At 41.2% G+C, this 24,469-nt stretch overlaps 2 protein-coding genes across 4 annotated transcripts in view; one reads left to right on the top strand and one right to left on the bottom strand.

The window, feature by feature from the left end:
* The first annotated feature begins 2,893 nt into the window (after positions 1 to 2,893).
* GMNN (geminin DNA replication inhibitor) lies at positions 2,894 to 10,509 on the top strand. 2 transcript variants are annotated; one of them, XM_015620073.3, is made up of 7 exons: positions 2,894 to 2,990; positions 3,488 to 3,552; positions 5,201 to 5,299; positions 5,631 to 5,760; positions 6,437 to 6,519; positions 6,602 to 6,712; positions 8,300 to 10,509. In XM_015620073.3, exons 2-7 carry the CDS (start codon positions 3,496 to 3,498, stop codon positions 8,507 to 8,509), a joined length of 690 nt encoding a protein of 229 aa, XP_015475559.1. In that variant the 5' UTR covers positions 2,894 to 2,990; positions 3,488 to 3,495; the 3' UTR covers positions 8,510 to 10,509. The 2 variants fall into 2 exon arrangements, with proteins under 2 accessions (XP_015475559.1, XP_018861371.1); XM_019005826.1 differs by lacking the exon at positions 2,894 to 2,990 and adding an exon at positions 4,412 to 4,475.
* A 3,026-nt stretch (positions 10,510 to 13,535) lies between these two features.
* RIPOR2 (RHO family interacting cell polarization regulator 2) overlaps positions 13,536 to 24,469 on the bottom strand; it is a 67,590-nt gene continuing 56,656 nt past the window's right edge. For both annotated transcript variants that reach the window (XM_033512187.1, XM_015619249.3), the window contains 7 exons: positions 23,242 to 23,377; positions 22,165 to 22,326; positions 21,042 to 21,200; positions 19,818 to 20,020; positions 18,282 to 18,365; positions 16,301 to 16,391; positions 13,536 to 15,153 (listed from right to left, as the gene is read on the bottom strand). In XM_033512187.1, the coding sequence (XP_033368078.1) occupies positions 15,053 to 15,153; positions 16,301 to 16,391; positions 18,282 to 18,365; positions 19,818 to 20,020; positions 21,042 to 21,200; positions 22,165 to 22,326; positions 23,242 to 23,377 (936 nt within the window). In that variant the 3' untranslated portion in view covers positions 13,536 to 15,052. The remainder of the gene's footprint in view (positions 15,154 to 16,300; positions 16,392 to 18,281; positions 18,366 to 19,817; positions 20,021 to 21,041; positions 21,201 to 22,164; positions 22,327 to 23,241; positions 23,378 to 24,469) is intronic.

Here is a 24,469-nt window from a genome sequence, read left to right as displayed (position 1 = left end):
GCACTTGATTCACACAGCCATGTCCAGAGCCTCCCTCTGCAATGCTAAGGAAGCTTCCACACACTGTATGGAAACAATACAGGATCCCCAAGTTGCTGGAGGCCCACCTATTCCCACATTCCCAGGCACATGAAAAGCTCCAAGGAGTTTTTTTTTCCAGTTGTCATTTGCTGTTAAACTGATAACATTTATCAAGAGCAATGGCGTACAAAAGCTCTAAAAAGTACACATTCTCTGCTGCCATGAATAATCTAACAAATTGGCTGAGCTCTATGGGAAACCTTGGTGTGTTTGCTTAGGCTCACTTGAAGTGCAAATAGTCATAAGTATTCATGACAGAGGGCTTTATTTTTTATGAAACAAACAAGCTGAAATGCATTATCTTGCACTCAGTCTGAAGAAAAATATATTCTGCTACCACTAGGTTGACAGATTTTGCCCTAATCCCTATCTAAATTAAAACTTTGGCTACAAAAAGGGGAATTATTACAGTAAAGTAACATGGACGCTTTTTGTTTGTTTGGGGTTTTTTGTTTGTTTGTTCTTATATCATTATACTGGTTTCTCACAATTAAAGCTATGAACAATCTTCTAATAATAAACTCTCAGTGTTATTTCTGAGATGGTGATGGGGTTCTTTACAAACCTTTCAAACTGAAGAGACTAAACTCTGGGACACGGCGGTTCATAAGAGGACACGTTCTTCAGCTGGATAAATCGAAGGAGTGGCAGCTTTGTAATAAACCTCCAGATTGTATGCCTCCAGCAAGGAACAAATTAAAAGGTAAAACAAACAGGACTGTCACATCAGAACCATCTCCCATTACTTCAGACCTTTCTAATTACCAACATCTCCAAAAGTAGTTATTCCGCTTCTGAACTGTAAATCCACCTGACTTTGTTTTATGAATTAAACCCAGATTCTGAAAGAGCAATGTCTGAGGAAGTTTCATTTGAAAACACAGTTTTTACAAGATGTACATGTATTGCAGCCATAAAATGCACACAATGCCTCTTACGTATGATTTATGATAGAAATCGATTCATGCCTCAATTTTAAATGTTTTGTATAGTTTTTACTGGATTTTTAAATTTCTTTATTAGAAAACATAAAATATAAAAAGAGAGATGTTATTATATTATCCTTATATAGGCACTACCTGTATCAAGATTTTTCTGAAAGGACATTCAATGCTGATAGGATTTGTATGCATATATAACCTAAGAATATATAAGCTTAGGTTATATATGCATATAAGGTTATATATATGCATTAGGTTATATATTGCATATAAGCTAAGCATATCTGCTGGTGATGAAACCTGGAAATTTCAAATTTTCTTCCAGAATCAACAAGAATTAAACTAACCTAAGAGCATGAACTTTGTTTTTTTTAGTACTGTAACAGAACAATGTTAATTTGGATGATGTGTCTGCATGTGTTATTTTCATTTTCTGTATGCAAGACAAAGCCTATTGAGGTGACAGCTTGCTTGTGACACTATATTATTCTAGATAACAAGGACATGACTGAAAAACTGCAGAAGGACATTATGGCATTGAGTGATGGGCAAGTACAGCAATGAAATTCAATGCAGATAAACATCAAACAAATATATATATAAGAAAAAATAAAAACCTTAATTTCACACATTGAAAGACAAACTTTGAACTGACCATCACTCAAGAATAAGATCTCAGAATTATGGCAGATTTTTCCACAGAAATGCCAGCCCAGTGAATGTCATACAGTTCACAAAAAAGCAGGAAGATGGAACAGGAATGTTCAGGAAAGGCTAGGTATGCCAGGGAGAGAGAACTGGAGAGCAGTCTGTGTAACAGTGGCCTAGATGAGGGCAGGTTGCTTGTTGTCCCTTCCAGTACAAGGACTGGGGACATCAAGTGCCAATATCGGAATCAGGTTCAAATATTAAAAAAAAAAACAACTAAAGGATGGTGCTCTTCAGACCAAAGGTTATTTGAGCTCTAGAAGTACTTGCCAAAGGATATTGTGGACAATGAAAATTTAAATGGGTCAATGAGAGACTGAACAAGTTTATGCAAGAGGGATCAGCTTTATTTCCCTATCCTTGTTTAAAGATTTCCTAATGCATCTTTTTTTATGTTCTGCCTTTCTTGCTTCCATTGGACCATGACATTCTACTTAAAACATTCTCATAAGTGCCATAGAGTTTATTTCCGAACAGGAGATGGCAGGCTAAATATATACTTCTGACTGTAATTATCTTAATTTCTAATAGCTCCATCATATTGCCTGGGAAAAAATGTTGATAGCTGTTCTGTGAGTGAGACCTTGATTGCAAGGAATGTGTCCTCAACTCGACAAAATGTTTATTCACAAATCAGCAGAAGATACTGTTAGTATAAATAAAAGATAAACGTGCGAATATTTGCAAGAATATAAAAGAATATAAAATGTTGATAGCTGTTGAGACCTTGATTGCAAGGAATGTGCCGGCAGAAGATACTATTAGTATAAATAAAAGATAAATGTGCAAATATTTGCAATAATATAATTGTCAAGTGGCTTCTAACAAATTTTACAGCGCGCTTTAGGCATAATTAATGAGAGCTGTAGTCTATGTCTTGTGTAAAATTAGTGTTGTGTTATAGTTAGTGTGGCTTAACACTGCGAATTTTCTTCCCTGGTTTTGCAGGTTGTTTAGATAGGAACGACGAGAATTGGGGGAGACGTGATTAAATCTGTTTCGGTACAACTCCTTTAGAAGGAAAACAAAAAACCAAACTCCAGAAGCAGCCAGACCCCGAACGCCAAGGCGCAGCGGCGCGCGCCCCCTCAGCTCCGGCCTGGGCGCGCGGGGCGGGGGGAGCGCGGCCCGCGATTGGCTCGGAGAGTGGCCCCCGGGTCACGTGACCGCCAACGCGCTCCTTATTGCCGCGCGCCGGGCGCGAGAGGGTGGCTGGCTGTGGGAGCGCGTGCTGCGGGGTCTGTGCGGGTGCGGCTGCCGGTGAGCGGGGCCCCAGGGGCGGGAAGGGGCTGCTCTCCATCTCGGTGGAGCCGCCATCATCGGCGGCGGGATGGGGCCGCAGGCTTCCGCGGCCGAGTTTGGTGTTGGCGGGCTCCTGCCTCGCTATTCCCCATTGGCCGCGGCGGCGCGCGGGGAGGGAGGCGCCCTGCAAGCTCGCCTGGCGGGAGCGGGGTCGGGGTTTGGTGTGGGTGAGTGTCCCCTTACCTCCTCTCCCAACCCCAGCCATTTTGGGTGTGTGCCTGGGACACCCCCGCCATCCCTGCGGAAAGGCCGCGGGGCGCTGCTTTCCCGCTCGTGTCTCGGGTGAAGCCTCAGGAGGGGCTCTGGAGCAGCCCGCTGAGCACGCCGTGCATGGCTGACTGCTTAAAGCTGCCATGAAAGCCGATAACCCGAAATTATAGTCTTCTTTAACTAGTGTTCCCCGAACTTATGGAGTTGACGGATCCTGTATTAATTTTACTGTTTTTCTATTGCAGTTGATCTTATGAATTCCAAAATGAAACAGAAACTGACTGCAGAAAAGTCCTCAGGATCTTTGCAGGTATAGGCTTTAAAGCCTTGACACTGGTACCTCTGTCTGACACAAGCTTCTCTGTCCACTGAAGGAATATAAAGGGATCTGTTGCAATGTGCTTCCACCTGGCTTATGTCCATTTGGCTTGAGTAACCTCCTGGCAGACAGTGTGGCTTGAGAACATGCTGTCCCGCTTGGGCATATGTGCTAATGATTGCTTTTTTTCCTATTGCTCAGCAAGTCCTTTTTGCTTTGACACTGAGCTTACTGACACTCTGTTTAATTTTGCAGGGTTGATTTGGTTTGTTTGTCCTGACTGTGTGCCTTTGCTTACTGAATCTGTCTGGCTTATGCTTAGGGATTGTAGAATAGGTTTTATAGGCTGTTCTTTATGGATGGGAACTTCTGAAGAGTTAATATCTGTCTCGTGTTGAACATCTTTTAACTGAAGTATTCAAGAAGGCAGTTCACTTTCTCAAGTCACCCTCATGAATCATAGTTGCCATGGAAATGATGAAAGTTTAGGTTTTTAAGAGTTAACTGATTAGGTACAAACCTTAGTAACTTTTCTTGGTGAGCTTTTTAATGTAGGCCCTAACCAGAATGGTACAAAGCTGTATATAATAAGAGGCCAGTAGTTCTTGTATGATGAGGCATAATGACTAGAATGAAAGCTTCAGGTATTAATGGTAATTACCAATCAATAGGTCTGATTTATGGCAATCTTGTCCCATAGTGCCTCTAGGGTAGGAATTGCTTGGTGTGGCTTTTTGCACTTTCAGTGGGTTAACTTGAGTATTGGCCAATAATTTCTTGCTGGAATATACTTTAATCCTAAGTAGCAGCAAGCAGTGTCTGACACACAGTGTGATTCTTGTTCCCACAGCAGTTAATGTTTGTCCTTTAGTGGAACAGTAGCATAATTGGTGGCAGAAACTACCGTGGGAAAGGTGAGCTCTTGTCCTATGAAGTACGGTGTGAATCAGTGACTTTCTCACGCTGGTGTGGCATTGTATCCTGGCTGTTCTTGCTTGGTTGTCTGCCATTGTTTGCTATCCCATGGTGGCAGTGTAACCAACCCAATCAGAAAGCTTTGATGCAGGAAGGCCGTATTTATGCATGATAGGAAGGGTGATAAACATACTGGTTAGACAAAACAATAGCCTGTCTGGATTGAAGCAAGGAAACTTTTGATCCATTTTAATGGATAATAAAACTAACATGTCTGTTTAAATGAGCCCTGGCTGATGGTGTGTTCACAGGTTACAAAAACAGCCATTGCCTGATGTGTCTTTACCACCTAACAGTGCAACTGCAGTCACTTCTGTTCCCAAGAGTCTGAGACTCCTGCTGTCAAACTCAAGTTTGAGAGTTTCAGTTAAAGTCACTGGCCTTGAAGTCTAGTCAGAGTATTTCTACTCAAGTTCCTTTTTGAAAGGTAAATGTTTCCTAGGAGGCAGGGATTGATCATAGCTTCATGTGATTCAGATCTATCTCTGCTACACATAATTAGATGCCCTTCCTTACAAAAGCCCTAACATAGGCTACTGTGTCTTTTTTTTTTTCTCTTGAGAAGATGAATTGTGTGTTACCTTAATGGAAGCATGATGGATTCCTAATTTTTAGTTTATGTAAAGAAGAGTGGCTACTGTCTGAACCAGGTTTGTCTTTTCAGAAGTACCTCACAGATAGCACATGCAGTGCTGCCCCAAGACAGACTCTTAAGATGATCCAGCCTTCAGCAGCAGGTAGCCTGGTTGGCAGGTGTAATGAGGTATGAACTAAAAGATAATCTGTAGATACAGAATTACTTCTAGTCATAATGAAATGCTTTTGAGCTTTTAACTGAAAACTAGTATATTGAAAAAAAATGTGCTAACTAGTGTGGCACAACTTAAGCTTACTATTGTTCTAGTAATAAACAATATTAAAACCTAGCAATTTCTGAGTTATTTGGGTATTAAGGAAGATGTCTAAACTAGAGCTATAATGTGAAGAAAGCACGACTTGAGACTTGCAGTCATGAGTGTGCAGGTTTAGAAGCTTGTATTATTGTGAAGGCTGAGATGTTGGTCTAGACTTAAACCTGTCCATGTTTTATGCAGAAGAAATCTTCAGTCAGAAGGAAACTCTGGAATAACAAATTTGCCTCAAAGGCTTGTAAAGCTGAGGTGTCTGTGGACAAGGAGCAAGAAAATGAGAATGTCATCCAAGCTGAAGATCTCATTATGAAAGGTATGTGGTAATTCCTGAAATGTTTTCTTCTGCTATGCTGCTGTTGGAATACTACTTGAAACATATTTCCTTTGTAATTTAGATAAGGACTCTGTGGGTTTTTCATAATGTCTAGCAGGAGTTGGTGATATTTATCCTCTGTATTAAAAAAAGTACAGATGTCTTGTATTTAAGAATGAGTTCATAATAACCAGAAGCTGAGAAGCATTGTGTGCAGCAGTGTTAAAGAGTCTTGTATTTTTTTTGGCTGGGCTTTTAAGTTTTTCAGTGACTAATAATTAAGTTTCAGTGAAAGCTGTTCTGGCACAGTGTATTGCATGCACAGTTTCTCAGAACCATTATGCCTGGTGTGGGCAGTGGCTTGGAAGTATCACTTCAGTCTTCCACAAAGAAGAGCAGCATTTGCAAATGTGGCCATCTTGAAGATGGCTTGAGGAGAAACATGATGCCATGCTTGAGGCAGCTTCCTGGAGGCACTGTACAGGCATTACTGCAGTGTAGGATCTGTTTCCTCTAAGCTTGTGTCACTAATTGTAGTTCTACAGTCTTTGAAAACATTATATGGAGCGAGTTCTTAGTTTCACAGCTCACAGAATACTTGTATACAGGTTAGATGTTTTAAGGTGCTCTTAAGAAATCAGTCTTACCACAGACTTACTGTAGCCTCTAACTTCAGGAAGTCCTTCATCTCAATATTGGAAAGAAGTGGCTGAAGAAAGGAGGAAGGCTCTGTATGAAGTGCTTCAAGAAAATGAAAAGGTAGCTAGCTACTCAAAGACACCTAACTTCTTCATCACTGGCTACTGTCTTCCTCTTCTAACACTTTGTCATTTGAACTCAGTTGCACAAAGAAATCGAGCAGAAGGATGATGAAATTGCCCGCCTAAAAGAAGAAAATGAAGAGCTCATGTCCCTTGCTGAGCATGTGCATTATATGACCAGTGTGATTGAGGTACTTAAAGCAATTTTCAATTAATGTTGTAGAACAAAAATGTGAGAAACCAGCCAAGGTATTTATAGTGAATCATGACTTCTGTTATATGTGCTCACAGGACTCTTCATTTTAAATTACTCTCTGACCTGTTTCCTGCAGCATTGCTCTAATTCTGGAGTCATAAAGCTCCTTTTAGGGGATGAATTTTTCCCAACTTAGAACTTACAGGAGTAATGAGAGTACTAAGATGGGATGTTTTCTGAAGGAGGGATTCAACCTCCTCTCTTAACAGAACAGGATTAGCATGCTGGAGGTTGTGATAAGGGAAGGAAGAGTTGATTTGTCTCTTTTTTGGGATGACTTAAATTCATGTGCTTAATAGGTTGGTGTTGGCTGTGTCCATTGAGATATAACTTGAAACAAAGTTACAAAGTAGAGCAGAGAGAGGGATTGCTGTGCTCTTTAAATTCAAGGTTTTGTCAGGGCAGTGGCAGTTTCCTGGCCAGAAAAGAGCTGTACACAAAGTTTCCAGGGTTCATAAACTTGTAAATTTCCTGACACCTCCCTCTGAGAGTTCCTTGTGGCAGGTAGTTGTGTCACTAATTCCATTTCTCCTCTAGGAGGAGTGGGTTGTTTGTAAGAGCCAATGAAACAGTAATAAATACCTCCATAGCTGTGTAACCTTGATTTTCAGGTTGTTTTTGCAGGGATTAAGCTCTCATTAAACTGGGATATGAAACTGGGTGCCTAGCAAGTACTTTGATTCTTTTATGACTAGACTGGGAAGTGGAAACAAGAGGAAATAACATAGCAAGTAACTTGTTTAATTGAGAAAAACTTCCAAGTTAATTTTCAGTTAGTGCAGTTCTTTAGATCAGGCTTGAAAGACTCCTGGTTTGTTATACTTGAATTTTTTTTTTTTGTATTCAGGGAATACTGCTTGTTAGCAATAAACCTACAGGCAGAAATTCTGTTACTTGAGGACTTGAACTAATGTAGTTGGAAACTTCTCTACAGTTTCTCAGCAGTTAAGGATCACTTATTAGTTGTAAGCTCCTCCCTTCTGAGGCTTAAACTGAGCCTTAAAGGATACATCAAATAACCAGAAGCTTCAAAACCAGCCTCTTTACAGTCCTGTTTATCTTCTCTGATCAGGTTAGGTGAGGAATTTCTAGGTTGATCAAGTGCTAGAGACTGCTGGGTCTTAAAGTTTGTCTGGACTTAATGTTAGCTTCATTATCTCTAACTAAAAATGGAGTAAATTGGTTGTATGGTAATTTATCTAAAATTAAACCTGCATGGTACTATAGTAAAAACTTGGGAATCAGTATCCCACATTTTAGGTTGTCTGAGATAAAATGTGTCCTACTGAAGAACCTAAGAAAAACTTAACTTGCAGACCATATTGTTGACTGTTAAGAGGTAGTAATTTGAGTTGAACTTGTGCCTTTTTGTAACTGAGGAATGCTTTGATTAGATCAACAACCTCCAAATGAAGGTAATTAGCTTGCTTAGTTTGATATGCAGCATCTTATTTTACTTATTTCAGTATTTAATTATTAAGTAGAAAAAATATTAAATTCACTGTCTTCTGTTTATTTGTAGAGGCTAACTGGGCAAGCACCTGACAATCTTGAGACACTGGAGGGTCTGGCTCTGGAGGAGGAGGAATCCAGACAGGAAAATGAAGAGCATAACTGTGAAGATGAGGCAGACAGCCCTTCTGAAGAAGAGCCATCACAAGTATTGTCTGGCTTAAGGGAGAATAAATCAGATCTGCCTTCAGAGGAAGCAAGCCATTTGCAACTGGAATGACATCTTTTAAACAGGCTTATGTATGTGGCTTTTAATTCCAGACTTCCTCTTGAAAGGGTATACTAAACCTCAGGTATAGAAACTCTTGTGGGAACATTACAGATGTTGGTATTTTTAACTGGAATTATGTAGCAGTGGGAGGAGTATCTGAATACTGCATGGCAAATTTACTACAGGCTGCATGTAGTTGCTTGTATGAAAGGCAAATACTGTGTATTTCAACTGTTGTGTAAATATCTTTCTTATCAGTTGGTCTGACATGATACATGAACATTGATAAATAAATCTTTTCGTTTCCAAAACAGCCTCTTAATTGACAAGGGAATGGCTAATCCTAGGGTTAAATCAGTTATGACTACTGTAGATGGAAGCTTCCAAGTTTCTGGAGGGAATGTGTGGGTGAGTTTTTAACTCTTTACATTTGCAGAGTTCTGAAGAACGAAGTTGCTTTCTTGGTAGATAGAGTGGAGGGGGGAAGCAAAAATTTGTGTGCTGTTGATGAGGTTTCAGGAAATCAAGATTGGGTAATAAAAGTCAAAATCCAAAGGTCAGTTAGATTTGATTTTTCAGGTTTTTTAAAATTAATTTCCTCTGCCTTCTAAGGAAACATAAAGACAGAATGAGAGCTTAAGTAGGAAATACTGGACCAGTTCTTTTAGTAATACTTCCATTGACTTATGAAGAGAAGGTGGTGTGTTCTTGATCCCAGTAGCAGCTGTGTTGAAAACTAGGTGGAGTCAAAGCAGCCTGTTCTTCAGAGCTACTCTGAAAGGAAACATGATGTTTTCAAGGTCCTGCCATGGTATTCACCAAGATATGAGACACCCTTTTAGCATGGTACTTGGGTTCTGACAGGTTTACAGGAACAGAAAGCAGTCTTTAAAACCTTGAGCACCTTATCTGGCATCTGCATGGGCTGTGATGGAGCAGGAGAGTAAGCTGGATGCACATTTTCTGTAACATGGCCTTCTAAGGAGAGGCTTTAACAATGGTGGCTGTTGCCATATCTTGAGAGGAGCTTAAAGTTGAGTGCCTTTCAGGAGGCAGAAGTTATTAGAAGGATCCTGGCTGGTCTATCTGGCCTTGCCAAAGATGCTTGCTTCAGGGTATGTGTGAATGACTCTGGAGCTATCAGATTGGCACCTTTATATTCCTTCTGTTTCACTTGCTGTGGCTCTTGATAAGTTAAGAAATATTTTACAGCTGATTTAAATTGTGACATCCAGGAAATGCAGAAATCATTGCAGCAGGCAATACCTCAAAAAATACCTTTACCTGGTGAAACCAGCACAGCATCTTAGCTAGAAAATGAGGCATCACAGTTTTTTGTGAAGTTTGTAAACACAAGATTGTATCTTCCAATGTGTGCTCCAGAGGGTGCTTAGACATACTGCTTTCCATCACAGAGCTGAAAAGGTGATAAAGGTGTGTCCTTTATCTAGCACTGGTGCTGTCTTGAAGGAAAAACAAAACTGGGTGCTGAGCAAATGCTTTGTAGAGCAAAATAAGTTTTCTGTTAAGAAGTGGATAATGCTTGTTAAGTGACTTAGACCTCAGATTCTAAGCAACTTTCTTAACAAAGTAGTTTAACATCAGTAAATAAGGAAACATAAGTTTCATTCTGATATAATTGGTTTTTGCAGTTCTATTTAGTTATTCATTGTTAACTGTAATTTTTTTAGCGGTGGCTTTATTTTTTAAATATCAGGCATATTGCATTTGCAGAGGCTGTAGAAGGGAAGAAAGGACTGTGCTGTAACTAGCAGACCAAAATGAGGCAGCGAGTGCAACTTTTCCACTATTTCACTTTCTGCTCTGTGAACTCCTGTAGTACAGGTGCTGTTGTTGGAACAGACCTGCCAGAAGGAGACTAAACCAAAATCTGTGTGCAGTATCTGCATCTGTGTTTCTTACCTTCAGGTCAATCAAGAGGAATGCTTATTGTGTTTAAATCTTGTGTTTTCTGGATTGATTTTATTTAAATAAAAGATTTGACAGTCCCTTGGTAGCCTGGATCTTTCTGTTGAAATAGACCATACAAATAAAATTGTGGAGATTCTGCAAATAGACTGATGGATGTATTGCAGCATTTGGCCCACCTGTAACAGAAAAAAAAAATTATATCAAAAATGGATGTGCCACTCAGTAATACAGACTAATATTTTAAACCAAGGCTACTATGGTTTTATTAAGTATAATTTGTTGGCAGAGAGGAGAGTTTGCTGTATAAACTGAAAAACAAAACTGATGCAGAAGGCTGGGTGTGAGAGCCAAACTGTGCCATAGTAATAAAACCTATATATAAGCTTAGTCACATGAACCTTGATCCAACACTGACTATGCCTATTTTCTTAAACATTAATATATGGAAATGTTCTTAGCAGTTTTAGGAGGCTGCAATAGTTGCTGTTTAAAAATGTTTTAAAAAGATTGAGTTTGTTTATTGTTCTGAAAATTCCTGAGTGCTTTTTGGAATATGCATGCAGTTGTACTGTGCTACACACTAAGCCTAGGACCTCTGTATTTTTGTGTTAATGGCTTGCCAAAGGTGTAGAAATTACACAGATATTTGTGATTGGTTGTCTTACAGCCATCTGACATTTTAAGTATAGGGAAAACTCACTTATCACTGGAACATAGCTGTATAGCAGCTGAAAATCAAGATCGCTAAAGACAGCCTTCATATCCAGCTGAATTGGAGAGGACATTGTATCTAGCACAATAAAACTATCAGTTCTGGAAACTAACTTCAGAATGGGATTCTTTCCAAGAAGTCAAATGTGTTTGTGCTACCAGTATGTTGAGTCCTTTTCACTGCAGAGAGCTGAGACACAATCTTGTCTTTGACTGAAGCAAGCTCAGGCTGTGTGGAAGTGGGATGTCTCTACAGTGTCCTAGCACTTCTCACATACAACATGCATGTCTGAACAGGGCTGAATTGCAGCCAAGAGTAAAGTGTGGGGAGGTGGGGCATTTGCAGGTGTCAGATGTTTCAAGAATGAGCAGCTGTGCAGGGACAAGCAAACGATGGGGCAGGTGCAATGTTTGTGTGAGGAAGAACTATGCTAAAAACTGTTATTTTTGCTAAACAGCCATTGTACTTCAGAAAATGTGTGGTGAAATTAATTAGACCATAGTAGCTACTTGTTTGGGCAGCTGAAACTCACTCGGTTTTTGGCACTGGATTGCTTACATGAGGACTTGCAGCATAGTCCTGTATTGCAGCTTATGCTGCAGTCTCTGCATAAGTAATAAAGTTAGGTTAATTTTTTTAAGAATGTGTGATGCATATTCATTTACTTTTCCTCAAGGGCCATCTCAGGTTGTTTTCAGAGCTGGGTGTGAGAACTTAATAAGATGTGCAAACTCTGCCAAGGCTGTGCTTTTCAATGTTCTTAAGACTGAATTGCATTGTCATCAATGGTTTTTTCTCAGTAGGAAATGTTTATTGTGTTATTCATCTATCTTTCCATTCTTGTAATAGCACAAAGCAGTTCAGCACCTGCTAACGGTGTTATGAGGATCCTTAATTTGCTGCTGCTTGTTGAACTGCTGCCTCTAATGAAACGTGATCAGTTGTGAGGACACATCTATCCTGCCCCCGGTGGCGCTGCAGCCATTTGAAGCTGGGTGCTGTGGATCCTCGCCTCAGGCCAGTCCCACTGCAAAGCAGGGAGCTGTTCTTAAGATAGTGTCTGGCAGCTGTATTGACTCCTGATTTTGAAGTCCACATTGCTCTCTATATCACAGACACAGGATAGGGTGAAGCTATAGAGGATAATTTTTCTGAAGTTCTGCTGGATACAACAGCCTTGCCAGTAGCAGTGTGAAACTGGGCAGCCTAACATGCTGCTGCTGTAGCTACAGTAGTGTAGGGGTGCTACAGGTTTCTATCTATGGGGCCAAATGCTGAGACAGTGGCAGCAGGACAGGGGTAGTGAAAACCACAGCATGAGGTGAGGATACCTTCACCAGCAGATAAAGCCCCTTGCCAAGTGTGCTCCTAGCAAGCTGCCCATCTCCTCCATCTGCACTGCTGCTGAGCTACTTTGCTATGGGAACTTTCCTAACACACTTTCCTGGGCTGGCCCTGACCTTTAAATTTGTCCAAGCAAGCCTGCTGCAGCCCTAAGAGCTTTTCTAATTACTGCCTGCTGCTTCCTTCTTCAGTAGTCAGTAAGCATGAGCCTTGTGATGCTCTCAGCCTCTTCGCCTCTGTGCATCTGGTTTTTCCTACTCCACAAAGAAGTGCATTAACATGCCAGCAAAAGGTAGCATTGTCAGCACTGCAAACATAAAAATGTACAAGCTATGAGACAAATTAATGGCTTGGTCATTTTTATTTGCCTTCAGGTTTTGGAAGCTTTAAGGTCTGTTCACTTTGCCACAGTTGTCATGAATCTCCTGTTAGAAGACGGTTATTTGTGTATTTAGTTTTCTAAAACAGTATTAATGCTCCAGGTGAAGCTTAGCCTCTATACATCTGTATCCCAGGTTCAAGCTTGTCAGTCTCGATACCACAACAGGAACTAAGTTGGATGGAACTGTTCATACTAAAACTCCTGTGCATTTTCTCAATGACTTCATCCAGACCACAATTTGCTCTTTCCTATCTGGTTCTTTTGAACTGTATGCATGATTTTTAATGGTTGTAATGGTGTAGCAGGACAGCTTTAGGCTACTAAAGTTCTCAAAGGGTCGCCTTAAACTACAATGAGGTGAGATGAGATGAGATACACCCTCCATTTGATACCAGTACCTCTATATGTGAGCTGTAAGCCTGAATGTTTGAAAAGGGAAAATGAATGGAAGAAACGTCTTTTGTCTTCACAGAAGGGAGGAGTAATCAGTGCAAGTTTGGTAAGGATCCTGGAGCCTCTCCAGCACATTTTCTGGTACTTCCTGTGGAGCCTTTCTTGATAAGTATCTCGAATGATACACAAAACTGGCTTGCTCTGAACTTAACTATAAGCCTGATAGTGAAGAGGCTGCTGATGGAAAGAGTGACTATACATATGGACTGATGTGCTTAGTAATTAAAAAATAATCTTTATTATAACTTAAATGTGATAGGAAATATGGTGAGTACAAATGCCACAAAACTAAAAGAAAAAAAAAAAGTAGATACAAAAGGACACCTTGAAAGAATTCAACTGATGGGACAGGTGTAGTATAAAAACCATAACATGGCTATTTCACCTTCTGCAAAAGTGTTTATATCCCTCAGTAAACAAGTAAGCATTTTGCACTGTACAAAATGTACTTCTTTAATTAAAGGAAGAATATATATATTTATAAATATACAGATATGTACATTCTTGTAACATTCACAGTAAAAAAACCAAAACAAATGACCCCTGCCTGCCAAAGTGTTTGGCTCACAAGGTTTCCTTTTGATGTGAACTGTTTGCAATATTTTCTATGTCATCTATGCAAATTTGGATACTTCAATTGACATCTAAATAGCATTTCATGCATAATGAACACAGCACAGGAACACTCTTCTGTTAAATTCTATTCACCTCCTCTGTTAACTTAAGGCTTGTAATCAACAGTTTGGAGCACTCGCTGTCTTTCAACCTTGCAGGGCAGGGAGGGGAGGTGCATTCGCTTCCCCCCTCTGTTTATTATTGCCTCCGAGGTCCACTTGAGTTTGTTCTGTTCTTTATATTGAAATAATTCTATAGAAACTGTGCTCCAATAATTAGAATGTATGAAATCCAATCCTGCCTGCAACTTGCAGAACAAAGTGGTTTTGGGGACTTGTGCAATTAGCGATATTCACTCCTTCTTCTCAGAATAAATAAATGCACTTTACCTTTTCATTTAGTTTTCAGAAACCTACATGATTGTTTGATCCCCCTCACAAATTGCTGGATTAATGATGGTTTGTTGCTGGAGGGCAAGAGAAGGGAATAAAAGCCCAGTGGAGGCATTTAGAATGAGTCACCAAAGTGACGCCTCCCAGGGCTTGCATCACGCTGTTTCTGGAGGCAAAACTTGCAGAACTTTCATTACCGAGACACCACTGAGAAAGCTGAGCAGCGTTTCCTGCCACTGGAGTGTTGCTGGGGACACTGCATGGCAGCAGACACTTCATTTGGGATTCAAGGGAAAACTTCTTTGCATGCCTGCTCAGGTGGCCTCCTGATTGTCCTTGTTAGATACGGTATCACACGTCTCAAGCTTTCACGACAACTTCAAGGAAGTATATGTAATAGGAAAATATATGGAGATGCCAAATTCTAAAAACCTCACAGAAGTCTGTTGAGGCTGAATAACTGCAATTACATTATTTGTTTAGAACCAGTCAAGAAAGTATTGTTCCTCAGCATCCAACTGTTCCATCATGAGCTGCAGCAAGGAGCCTATAGGAACCCTTAAGCTGGATTTAAGATTTTGCTTTTCTTTAAGAAGTCTGTAAATTGCTACATTTTGGAACATTCTCATAGAATTCTTTAAAGTCTTCCTTCTGTTCCCCACACTGAAGTGCAGCTCCATCCTACTTTAATGCCTGTTAATTATTAGCAGGGTCTTTTCCATCTAAAAAGCTGTGGCAGCTTCAGTTCCACGGCGGCTTCCAACTTTAACAAATTCCCGGGGAAATTTGTCCAGCTGTTCATATGCCAGTCTCCCATCTTCACCTGAATGCAAAATGATAAAGCATAAAAATGTACTGTGTCATTGCTCTAGAATATTTAAAATATTGTATTCTCTGCTGTAGAAAGTACTGGTTAGCCAGTAACTTCTACCCCTTCTTAAAATTTATCTCGTTAGAAGCAATTTCAGAAATTATTTGGAAAAGTTAAACATGCTCTGAATGTTCAAATTATTATTTTTTTTAATTTTCCCAAGTAACTTGCTTGGTTATCTAAAGCAAATCAGAAGCAGATGTGGCTTGTATGATTAGGTGACAGTATCTGCACACTTGTACTGAATGACCTATTGTGCTTGTCAAGGTCTCAGCTGCTGTTGTGATGTACTTGAGGTAAATGATGTTTATCCACTCCAACCTTGGAAAACATAAAATTTATCCACCTCCCACTTCCTGGCACTTTAAAAAAGTGAGTCTATCCACATCATTATTTCCATACTGCTGAAAAAGATAAAGCAGTATGTTTGCCAAATATAATTGTGTCTTTCAAACCCTTTATCCTTAGCTACTGCCATCTATATGCACTTTATATCATCTATATGAAGACAGCATGGAGCCTACTGTGTTGAACTGGCCACAAGGAACCAAAAACGGGCTTTGTATGTTGTTTAGAACAATGGCAGATCAATCAGAGTTTTCAAAAGTATACCTAGGCTAGTTGTTTTATAACCTCAGCAATAATATGTCCAACAGCAGACTGAATTCCTGCTGAAGTGGTGAATGGAAGAGAGCATATTTGAAGGGTTTGCATAATTAAAATCACCCAAGGACACCTCCCGCATGGAGTAGAAATTTATGCCAGCCAAAAAGCCAGAAAAACACAATTTTTCTGTGTCAGTGAAGTACCAATGCCTGGAAACTGCAGATTAATTATCAATTATTTCTGTTTCTCAATTTCTCCTTTGCTGTCCTTCCTTTTACTACTTCCCCCTCCAGACTCATACAATTCAATTTCTCTCTTTTTGGCTCATTTTCAAAATTAATTATTTTTAAGAATTTGTATTTTCTAACTCGTTTAAGTCACTCTGTAAAGTTCTGTTTCAATTTACAGTCTCACATTTACATAAGTCAGGTGTTGTACATGCTGCTCTGTTAAAAAATAAAATTAAATACTGCTCTAAACTGAGGCAACTCACCAAGGGAGAGCAGGGTTTCGGATGCCACTTTTCTGATCTCTTCATTGTCAGACTGGCAGAGCGTGACCAGCATTTTAATGCTCTCAGTAGCCTGGGAAGTGCAAAAATAACTGCATTAGCACCACACAGTGCACTCTGGGGTTTTTCCACAACCTTGCATGGAAATAGTAACCATCCTCTGCACTGCCCTCTCCAAGCAAAGGGCTTTGGTGGAGACAGGAGGAATGGGGTTTCCCTGAGGGGAAGCATTTGGATGAGGTATATTTTCTGCTGCTGGTGCAAACCCTTTCTGATTTTCCTACCCTATGCACTACATACACAAATCTGGCAGACCAGCTATGTCTGCCACTTCTGACTGTAGGATAGGTGATGGGCTGTGGACCAAGGCCATAAAATGCCACGGTAAGGGTACAGCAGGGAAAGGAACAGGAGACAGTAGTCTAGCAAATGGGTTTCCTATAAAGCATGTCAAGCCTGTGTTCAATATTTGTAGACTTTTGCCTTGTCTCTGCTATTTTTGAGAAGAAAGCAAGGAATAATCCTGTTCTGTGATACAAAAATGTCAGGTCTTTGGGGTGAGCAGCTGTCATAGTGTCTCTGGCTGGCTATTTAATACTACAAGAGAGATGAGTGAAAGGAAGGGCAGGTGCTGCCCCAGTGTGACACTTGGAGAGGCACTGAGCCACAGAGTCAGTATTTGTATGAGCTCTGTCAGTCCAGGGGGCACAAGGTCTGGTCTACATGCTCTGAACAAGAGCTTTGCTACCAGAGCCATTGTCTTCATGTGGTCACTTGTGTGTGACTCGGGGTAAGGCTGCACTGGGTGTGTACTGGTGACTGCAGTTCCAGTGCTTGGGAGTGATGGGGCCACAGCAACACAGAGCTTGCTGCAATCTGAGAAACCCCTCAGAGATTCAGTGGGACTTTGTGCAGTGATGTGGATTAAACTGCCCTTGGGTTACCCCATCCACAGCCACCTATCCAGTGTAGCATTTCCATCTCTGAAGTAGTAACTTCCAGATTCAGCTTTTTCTTTGAAGATCCCAAATGATGATACTTTCCCACAGTAGCTTTTTTCCCCAGCTATTCTCAGTATTTAGGACTCGCTGGAGTCACATTGCTCAAGTTAAACTTGTCCAGCTCCAGTTCCCACCACTGGTTCCTAACCTGACTTTTCCTGAGCAATCAAAAACCCCACTGCACCCTGCATGTAGCAGAGAGGTAATGTCCCTCCCCATTGCCTCCCAGGGATGCCTGCTAGCTTCTCATTTAAGGGTAACATTTTTTTATATTTAAACAATACTGGATTAGGCATTGGATGGTGTCAGTTGTGACTGGGATGAAGTTAGTTTAGAGCTGCCTTCCAGGGGACGGATTAGAGGCAGAAATAGTCAGTCCAAAGTGCATCTGTCTTATGGGACACAGTTTTTGCCCCAGTGTCCCATACCAGCCAGGCTTGGATGGCTGCTGTCTCCTGTGGCTCTATTCAACTAAAACAAGTGCATTTTCCCATCCTGTCAAAGGCTAGAGTGCAAAGGTGGTACCAGATACTAGCTGAGGCTGTAGTGCCCAGATGTAGCAGCTATTTATCACAAAACAAGATGTGATCTCTCTTTTCTGCTACTGCAGCCCACATGCATTAGAGCTAATTTTATCCTGGGAAAACATTTTTTTATCCTTCTCAGTCAGTACTTTATGAATAAACATTTTTTTTTTCTCTGTGATGTGGAACTGAGTCTCCTGAAGTCAATATGAGAGGGAGGAAAAGATGATATGCAAAAGATAAAACTTTGCCAAGGTCACAGTTTGTGGTTTAGAAGGTTCTAAACCATTCCCTTTATCTGAAAAAAGAATGGAGCACAGCAACACAAACCAAAAACACTACTGCTGCTGTTATAATTTCTATTTTGTTGTTTGTACCTATCAGATGTCCCTTCTATAAAGCAAAGCCAAGCACCCCAATGTATTCCTTGTCTCTTACCTTGAGGTATCTTAGAGCCAAGCAAGCTGCTTTCTGCAGCTGGAGGTTGGGCTGGGTTAGTGCTTCACAGTAATAAATCAAGGCCTGAAAACAGATAAAGAAGAATAGCAATGAAAATGTCTGTGGAGAAGTGTGGAACATGGAGGTATTGTTACCCTGTTAAAGGGAGAGCAATTGCAGCCTGCCTCCCTAACAATGAGCATGTGGGATGGTACAGGGTGGGATAATTCCCTACAGCAGATCCAGGACAGACCACTGGTCATAGGTCAGCAGTCTCAGGCCAGCTTTTGGTGAGGAAAAATGCACATTAAAGTAAGATGCACAATCTGGCACCTTTGAAGGCCTTTCACCATACATCACCAAAGAGCTTTGAATAGCCTTGGAGTCTAAATATCCCAGGAGGTGGCCCTTGAGACAGTCTCTTTCATGTAGGGATAATAATGAACTAGTTTGTGTAGCCCCTAGGGAGACTTAAAATAATGATTACAGTGTTAGCTTCAGCTGCTAGACCAGTCTACTGCTTGACCCTAGAAATCAGTAGCTACTACTGAGTAGCAAATCTCAGCAGCACTCAGCTGTACAGTGAATTCATCTGCAGCATAAGGCTGCACAATACGCTCACAGAAGCCACTCTGTGATTCTTCCTGCAGGCAGTGGACCAGGTATCAGCTAGGCATGCCTGTTCCAGGAGAAGGCTGTATTTTCCCTGAGATGCTGCCTCCAGGACACTGGGGATGGAGAAGGACTGTATGAAATACCAAGAGGCTGCAAAAACGGAAGATGAAGTGGGAGGGCAAGCAAAGAGGGGACTGGACTCATAGACAAGAGAAGCAAAGACTGAGTTCCTTTTTCTCTTCCCTTTGCCTTCCTTCTGCCACTCTTCCTCTTCCAGCTGCCTTTTCTTTTGCTCTTTCCTGACAGAGAGCACGAAGCATAGTAGGGAAAGGTCTGCCATGAAAAGGTAGGAGCCAATCCCTAATTTCTTCTTACTCTTCCTTCTCCCCTCTATTTAATTTCTATGTTTAACCTGGCCCTGGTTGTTGCTTTTGGTATCAGAGATAGACTCAAATCTTAGTTGTCACAGCTGAGCTGTGTTTGCCCAAGGCAGTCCATCCCTTCTGGAAATGGTAGGAAGTCTCATAGATGGCAGACTCCTTTGGAAAAAAAACAAAAATCTGAGACCTGTCTTTGCATGTTGGTGATGCTGAGGACTGTTACCTTTAAGCCTTGGGCTGAAGCCAAGTCAGAGACAGGGCAGCAGAAATGCTGAAGTGTGGAAGATAGCTGGAGAGCATGGAACTCAGTATTTGCAGTTTTGGTTAGTACCTATTTAGCATAATACCAGGTAGAAGCAGACTGGGATAAAGACAGAAACAGACGTGCACATGTGCAGAAAAATTAGGATTTCCCTCTGCATCAGTTTAAATCAAGCTTGGATCAGTTATTTTATATGCACAGATATTTGAGACATACAGGTAGGAAAAAAGTCATGGTGACACAGGTCTCTCATGCAACAGGTGATTTTCTGCCACTTACCTTCTCCCTGAAGTGCCTGTTTTCTGCAGTTGCTGTCAGAAGTGATGCCACAGTCTCACTGACTTCATTTTTATTTTCATTGAGAAGTAAAGCCAAAGCTCTTAAAACTTCCTGCTGTGGTGGAAGGTTATTGGAGTTTATTTTGGACACATTTTGCTGCAGTTTTCCGTCTTTCACTGACTGCAGCACCTGAACCACCGACGCTAGAAGTTCAAGAAAAAGGTCTGTGTTACTTACTTTATCCTCTTGGTATTTTGGATTGATCCTTTCCTTGCTAGCAATCCTTGATTTATACTACACACACTGAGGATATGAAAATATCCCCATCTGAGCATCATGGCAGTGTGTCTGCATGGGGAATTGTCTGGGCTTTAAGCTGGGTCAGTTTCTCAGACCTCCTTCAAGTGAGGAAACGAGTAGATGGGTCATGGGATAGTGCAGCACTTAGGCCTACCTGTCAAATCTCTGCTTTCTGCTGGAAGATGTAAATTCTCACTCTAACAATTGAAACCAAATATTGTTGCCAGTGTATTGACTTCCAGAGCATCTTTGTGAGAGCTTTTCCTGGATAGATTGATGTCTGCCAAAAAGAGCTAGGGCTAATATGTTTCAGAGGTGATTTGAAATGCCGTTTTGCTTCCAGGCTTTTGAGCAAAAGCTCCCTAGTACGCCCAAATAAAAAGGAAAATTAGGCAAGGTTCCTCAAAATCCCTCTCAAATAGAGAAGGAAATTTGGCTTGCCAGGGATTGCAGTCCAGCACACTTTGTGCAACACCTGCTTCTCTCTAGCTCTTGGTGGCAGAGCCTGCAAAACTCTGAGGTGCTGTGATCCCTTGGTTCCTGAGAATTGCTGAGTACTTCAGAAGGTGTCTCCGTAACTGATGGTGAAAGACCAAGACATCATCCAAGCTGTGGGCACAGAAAACTTCCCAGGCCTTGGGCTCAGCCCACCACCATCAGCCATCTCCTACAAAACAATGCTTTCAAAACAGTTTTTTCCCATTTGAATATGGAAATAGAAATAACTGAGGGTCTATCTGCATCAGCTCCTTTCCCCTGTCATGTGCAATAGTTCAGGTGCATTCACTTAATAGCCAGGATACTTCTTTATCTCTTTTCTCTCCTCCTTTTGTAAAATCAGCCTCAGGGCTGAAATGCTTTGTGTTGAGCTCAGAAGGACAGGAATGTACTCCCTAACCAGCCAGCAGAATTTATATACCCTACCTTCTTTTGCGAGCTGTAGCAAATAGCTTCCAAGGTCATTGACACTGTGGCTGGCAAAGTAGTTGTGATACTGAAAGACAGTAATGGTCTCGGAGGACATGCTGGAGTACAGGACCGGCTCCGTCCGGTCCAGGATCTGAGACACCAGGATCCTGAAGACTGCAGGCAGCCATGGACAAAGGAACAGGTTAGTGAGAGCAAAAGCTGCTGGAAAAACTACGCAGTCCACTTCAAAACCAGACAGAAAGAAATGCATCTGCAAGGCCAGATACTTCCCAATGTTCCTAAACTCAGCTGTGGTTAGGTTAGAAGCCGGACAAGCCTTCTCCCTGTCTGGGTCTTTTTACCAGAGAATATCTTTCTAAGGATGAGCCTCTGCCAGTTTACACATGGCTGTGCAATCAGTACAGCATCATTTCTACCTAAACAATATCCTGAATCATAAATCCCTCTCCACATGCACTGCCTGTTACATCCCCACTGAGGCAGGGGAAATGTGCACAGAGGCAGGATTTGGCTTTGCTATTTTTTATGTTCCTGCACTAAGTGTGGCATGCAGAAAGCCAGTCTGAGGCACTGTCTGTGAGAGCTGTAGCATGGAGCAGGAAGGAGAACACTGCCCTGTGTAGGCATCCACAGTACACGTGGCCACACCTGGGCAGACCAACCTCCATCCCCATTCTGTCCTAGGGAGAGCTAGTCAGTATAGCTGGAGTTTGAGGTGTGGTACATCCCAGACAAGATAAGAACCTGTGCTGAGATAAACTCACTTGAATGTGGATTAATTTCATCCCACTGCACTGTTACGGGGTGTGGGTGTTATATAGACACACAAAACTAAATGCAAGGATTCCTGATTCATTGAATCACAAATCTGCATTTGGGAATAGACTTTCCTTCTGGTTAACTCATAAACCTTAAAGCAGTATTTTCTTTTCCGTTAACCTCACCTTTTTTTTTTTTTTTTTTTTATTATTTGGGGCCAAATCTTTTACAAGAGCTGTAGCATTCGTTTTCAAATGAGATCTTGGAACTGTGGCCAAACAGATCTCTGAGAGGTTAGAAAACAAAGCTTGTTACAGAGTTGTTCTCCATTTTGATGGTGACACATTTTTTTTTGTACCTGTTTCTGCAAGTCCTGGACACTCTTCATTCACAGTGGTGGCAAAATTGATATCCAACTGCTTCATCATCTTGTCAGCAGAAGTGTGATACACTCCTGAAGGGCCAGTACACTTCATCCAGAAAGCCAGCAGTGACAGCTTCTTGTGGAACTCTGGAATTGCTGGGGAGGGCAAAATGAATGATGAAACAAAGCCTTGCTGGAAGCATCAACTTTGAGATAAGAAGGTAAGAATGGAGGAAATCTCACCCTATCCCACTGATAAACAGTTACTGTTTGTTGGGTCTCCCTGAGCCATTACATTCACAGAGCGTGATCATGTGCTCACCCCAGGTTTGTAACATCTTTCTGTTTTTTCTGTTTCCCACGGTAAAGTGAGAAAATTAGCTCCTTATCCAGTTCTTGGCATTGATTCTCTTCTTTTTAAATAGCAAAAAATACTAGAGGAACACCACAAATTTTCTACACAAGTTTGGTCCCTGTCCTAGTACTGCTCTATGGCTTCAAGTAAGTCACTCCATTTTTGCCTCAATTTTCTGATATAGTAAATACACCTTATAGTATTTACCTATCCTGCCAGAGTGTACATGAAGGTAACTATGTGTGTTTTATGTTCCAAGTATTAAAACATATGCAAAAAGGAAAATAACTAAGAAGTTCTCCAGAGAGATGACAAAAATTGAAAATGTTCAAGAAGTTGTAGTATACCTCTGATATTGTAATGCAAATCTTGCCTTTCCTCAGGAAAGAAAGGCAGAAGAATAACTTGAGTCCTCAGAGGTGGAAGTATCCCCATCCCATAACACCAATGACATCTGTCCATCTTCTGCACATCAAGCTGGGTAAGAAGTCCTTTCTCTTCTCACTTGCATATTTCTGGATAAAAGAGCTCAGGACAGATGCAGGTGACACCTGCCTGGCTGTGGTGAGTGCTGCACCTCCTGGTGACCCTGAGCCAGCCTTTATTAGAGTGGCACCTCCTGCACTACTGGTGAGATCTGCATGGTGATTATTTCAGCAGACACACATGCCCAGGTAAATCCTTGTCAGAAGGAAAACCTCTAAGCTGTTTCTTACCATCAGTAAGAGACGTGATGTTTCCCAAGTTCTCAGTGCTGATCTCTGCAATATTCTCCATCACAAGGATCTGCTGGGACAGCTTATCCAGGAGGTCTCTTGTCACAAATGGTGTTTTACTGGAGAACACAATTTGCTGGTGGAAGACAAATGAGAAGAGACAAAAGGGAGTCATTGAACCAAAAAGAAACCCAGCCTCAGAAAAAAAAAAAAAAAAAAAAAATCAGAAACACCTGAAGTGCAATGACAAATTCATTGTCTGAAACCACAGGACCTCCTTAACTTAAATTTCTTGTCTTTGGGATATTTTTTTGGTCCTAGTTGATACGCATCACTGCTTGTACGTTCAATATCTAAATCCAGATCCAGACACCTGAGTATTCATTTGCATAAGTAATTTCTGATTTCCACACACCACAAAGCTAAAGAAACCCCTCACCACAGGACTTAAAACCAGGCAAGAATATTAGTCTGACTTTCACACAGCTTAGGCTGTAGACTTTGAGAACAACCTTGCATGGAGAACAACCCTGTTGCTCTTTCTTCACTTCATTTCAGCTTTGATCAATTACTTAGGTACCTTTATTAATTTTATTAATTAATTAATCCTTACTAATACTCCCTACTGCTGCTATCTGCATTTCTTCAGCAGTCTGTGTAAATAATGTTCATATCAAATCTGCTCTGTGTGTCGATGTGGTTCAAGTTCACCTCACTCAGCTGCATGTTTACTGTGTACTCTTGTATTGAAACCAAAAAAAGTCCCTTTTTCTCATGGCTGTGAGTCAGCAGAGTTTCCAGCTCAGCACTAAGGGTGATGGAATCAGGCTCGCGCTCTATTGCTTCAATGATCCTTTGGGAAAATAAAGCCAATTATATCTAAGATGGAAGAGTAAAATGATTGTGAAGAGGAAGTTGCAGCATGTTTTGATTTTTCAGGAAAACCCTGATGACCTCACTTACTGATGTTTAAATTTGCATTTGCTGTGCATGGGCTCTGGAAAAAAAAAACCGACAGAAAAAGACCTCTACTTGTGAGCTTGAACTGACAATTTTGATGTCCCAGGGGGGCTGTCTCCTGCTGCCTTCAATGTGCCTGTTGCAGACAGAATCTCTCTGCCTCATGTGCAAAAATTCATCCCTGCTCTTGAACGCTGCAGGCTCATCTGGGGCTCAGTTAAAAAGTGGAAACAGGGTTCCTGCTTTACCTCTGAAGACGTGGGCTGCT

This window comes from Parus major, chromosome 2 (assembly GCF_001522545.3).
Source record: "Parus major isolate Abel chromosome 2, Parus_major1.1, whole genome shotgun sequence".
Taxonomy (NCBI): Eukaryota; Metazoa; Chordata; class Aves; order Passeriformes; family Paridae; genus Parus; species Parus major.
Note: the sequence above shows the minus strand (reverse complement) of the source record. Positions and strands in the feature narration are given on the sequence as shown.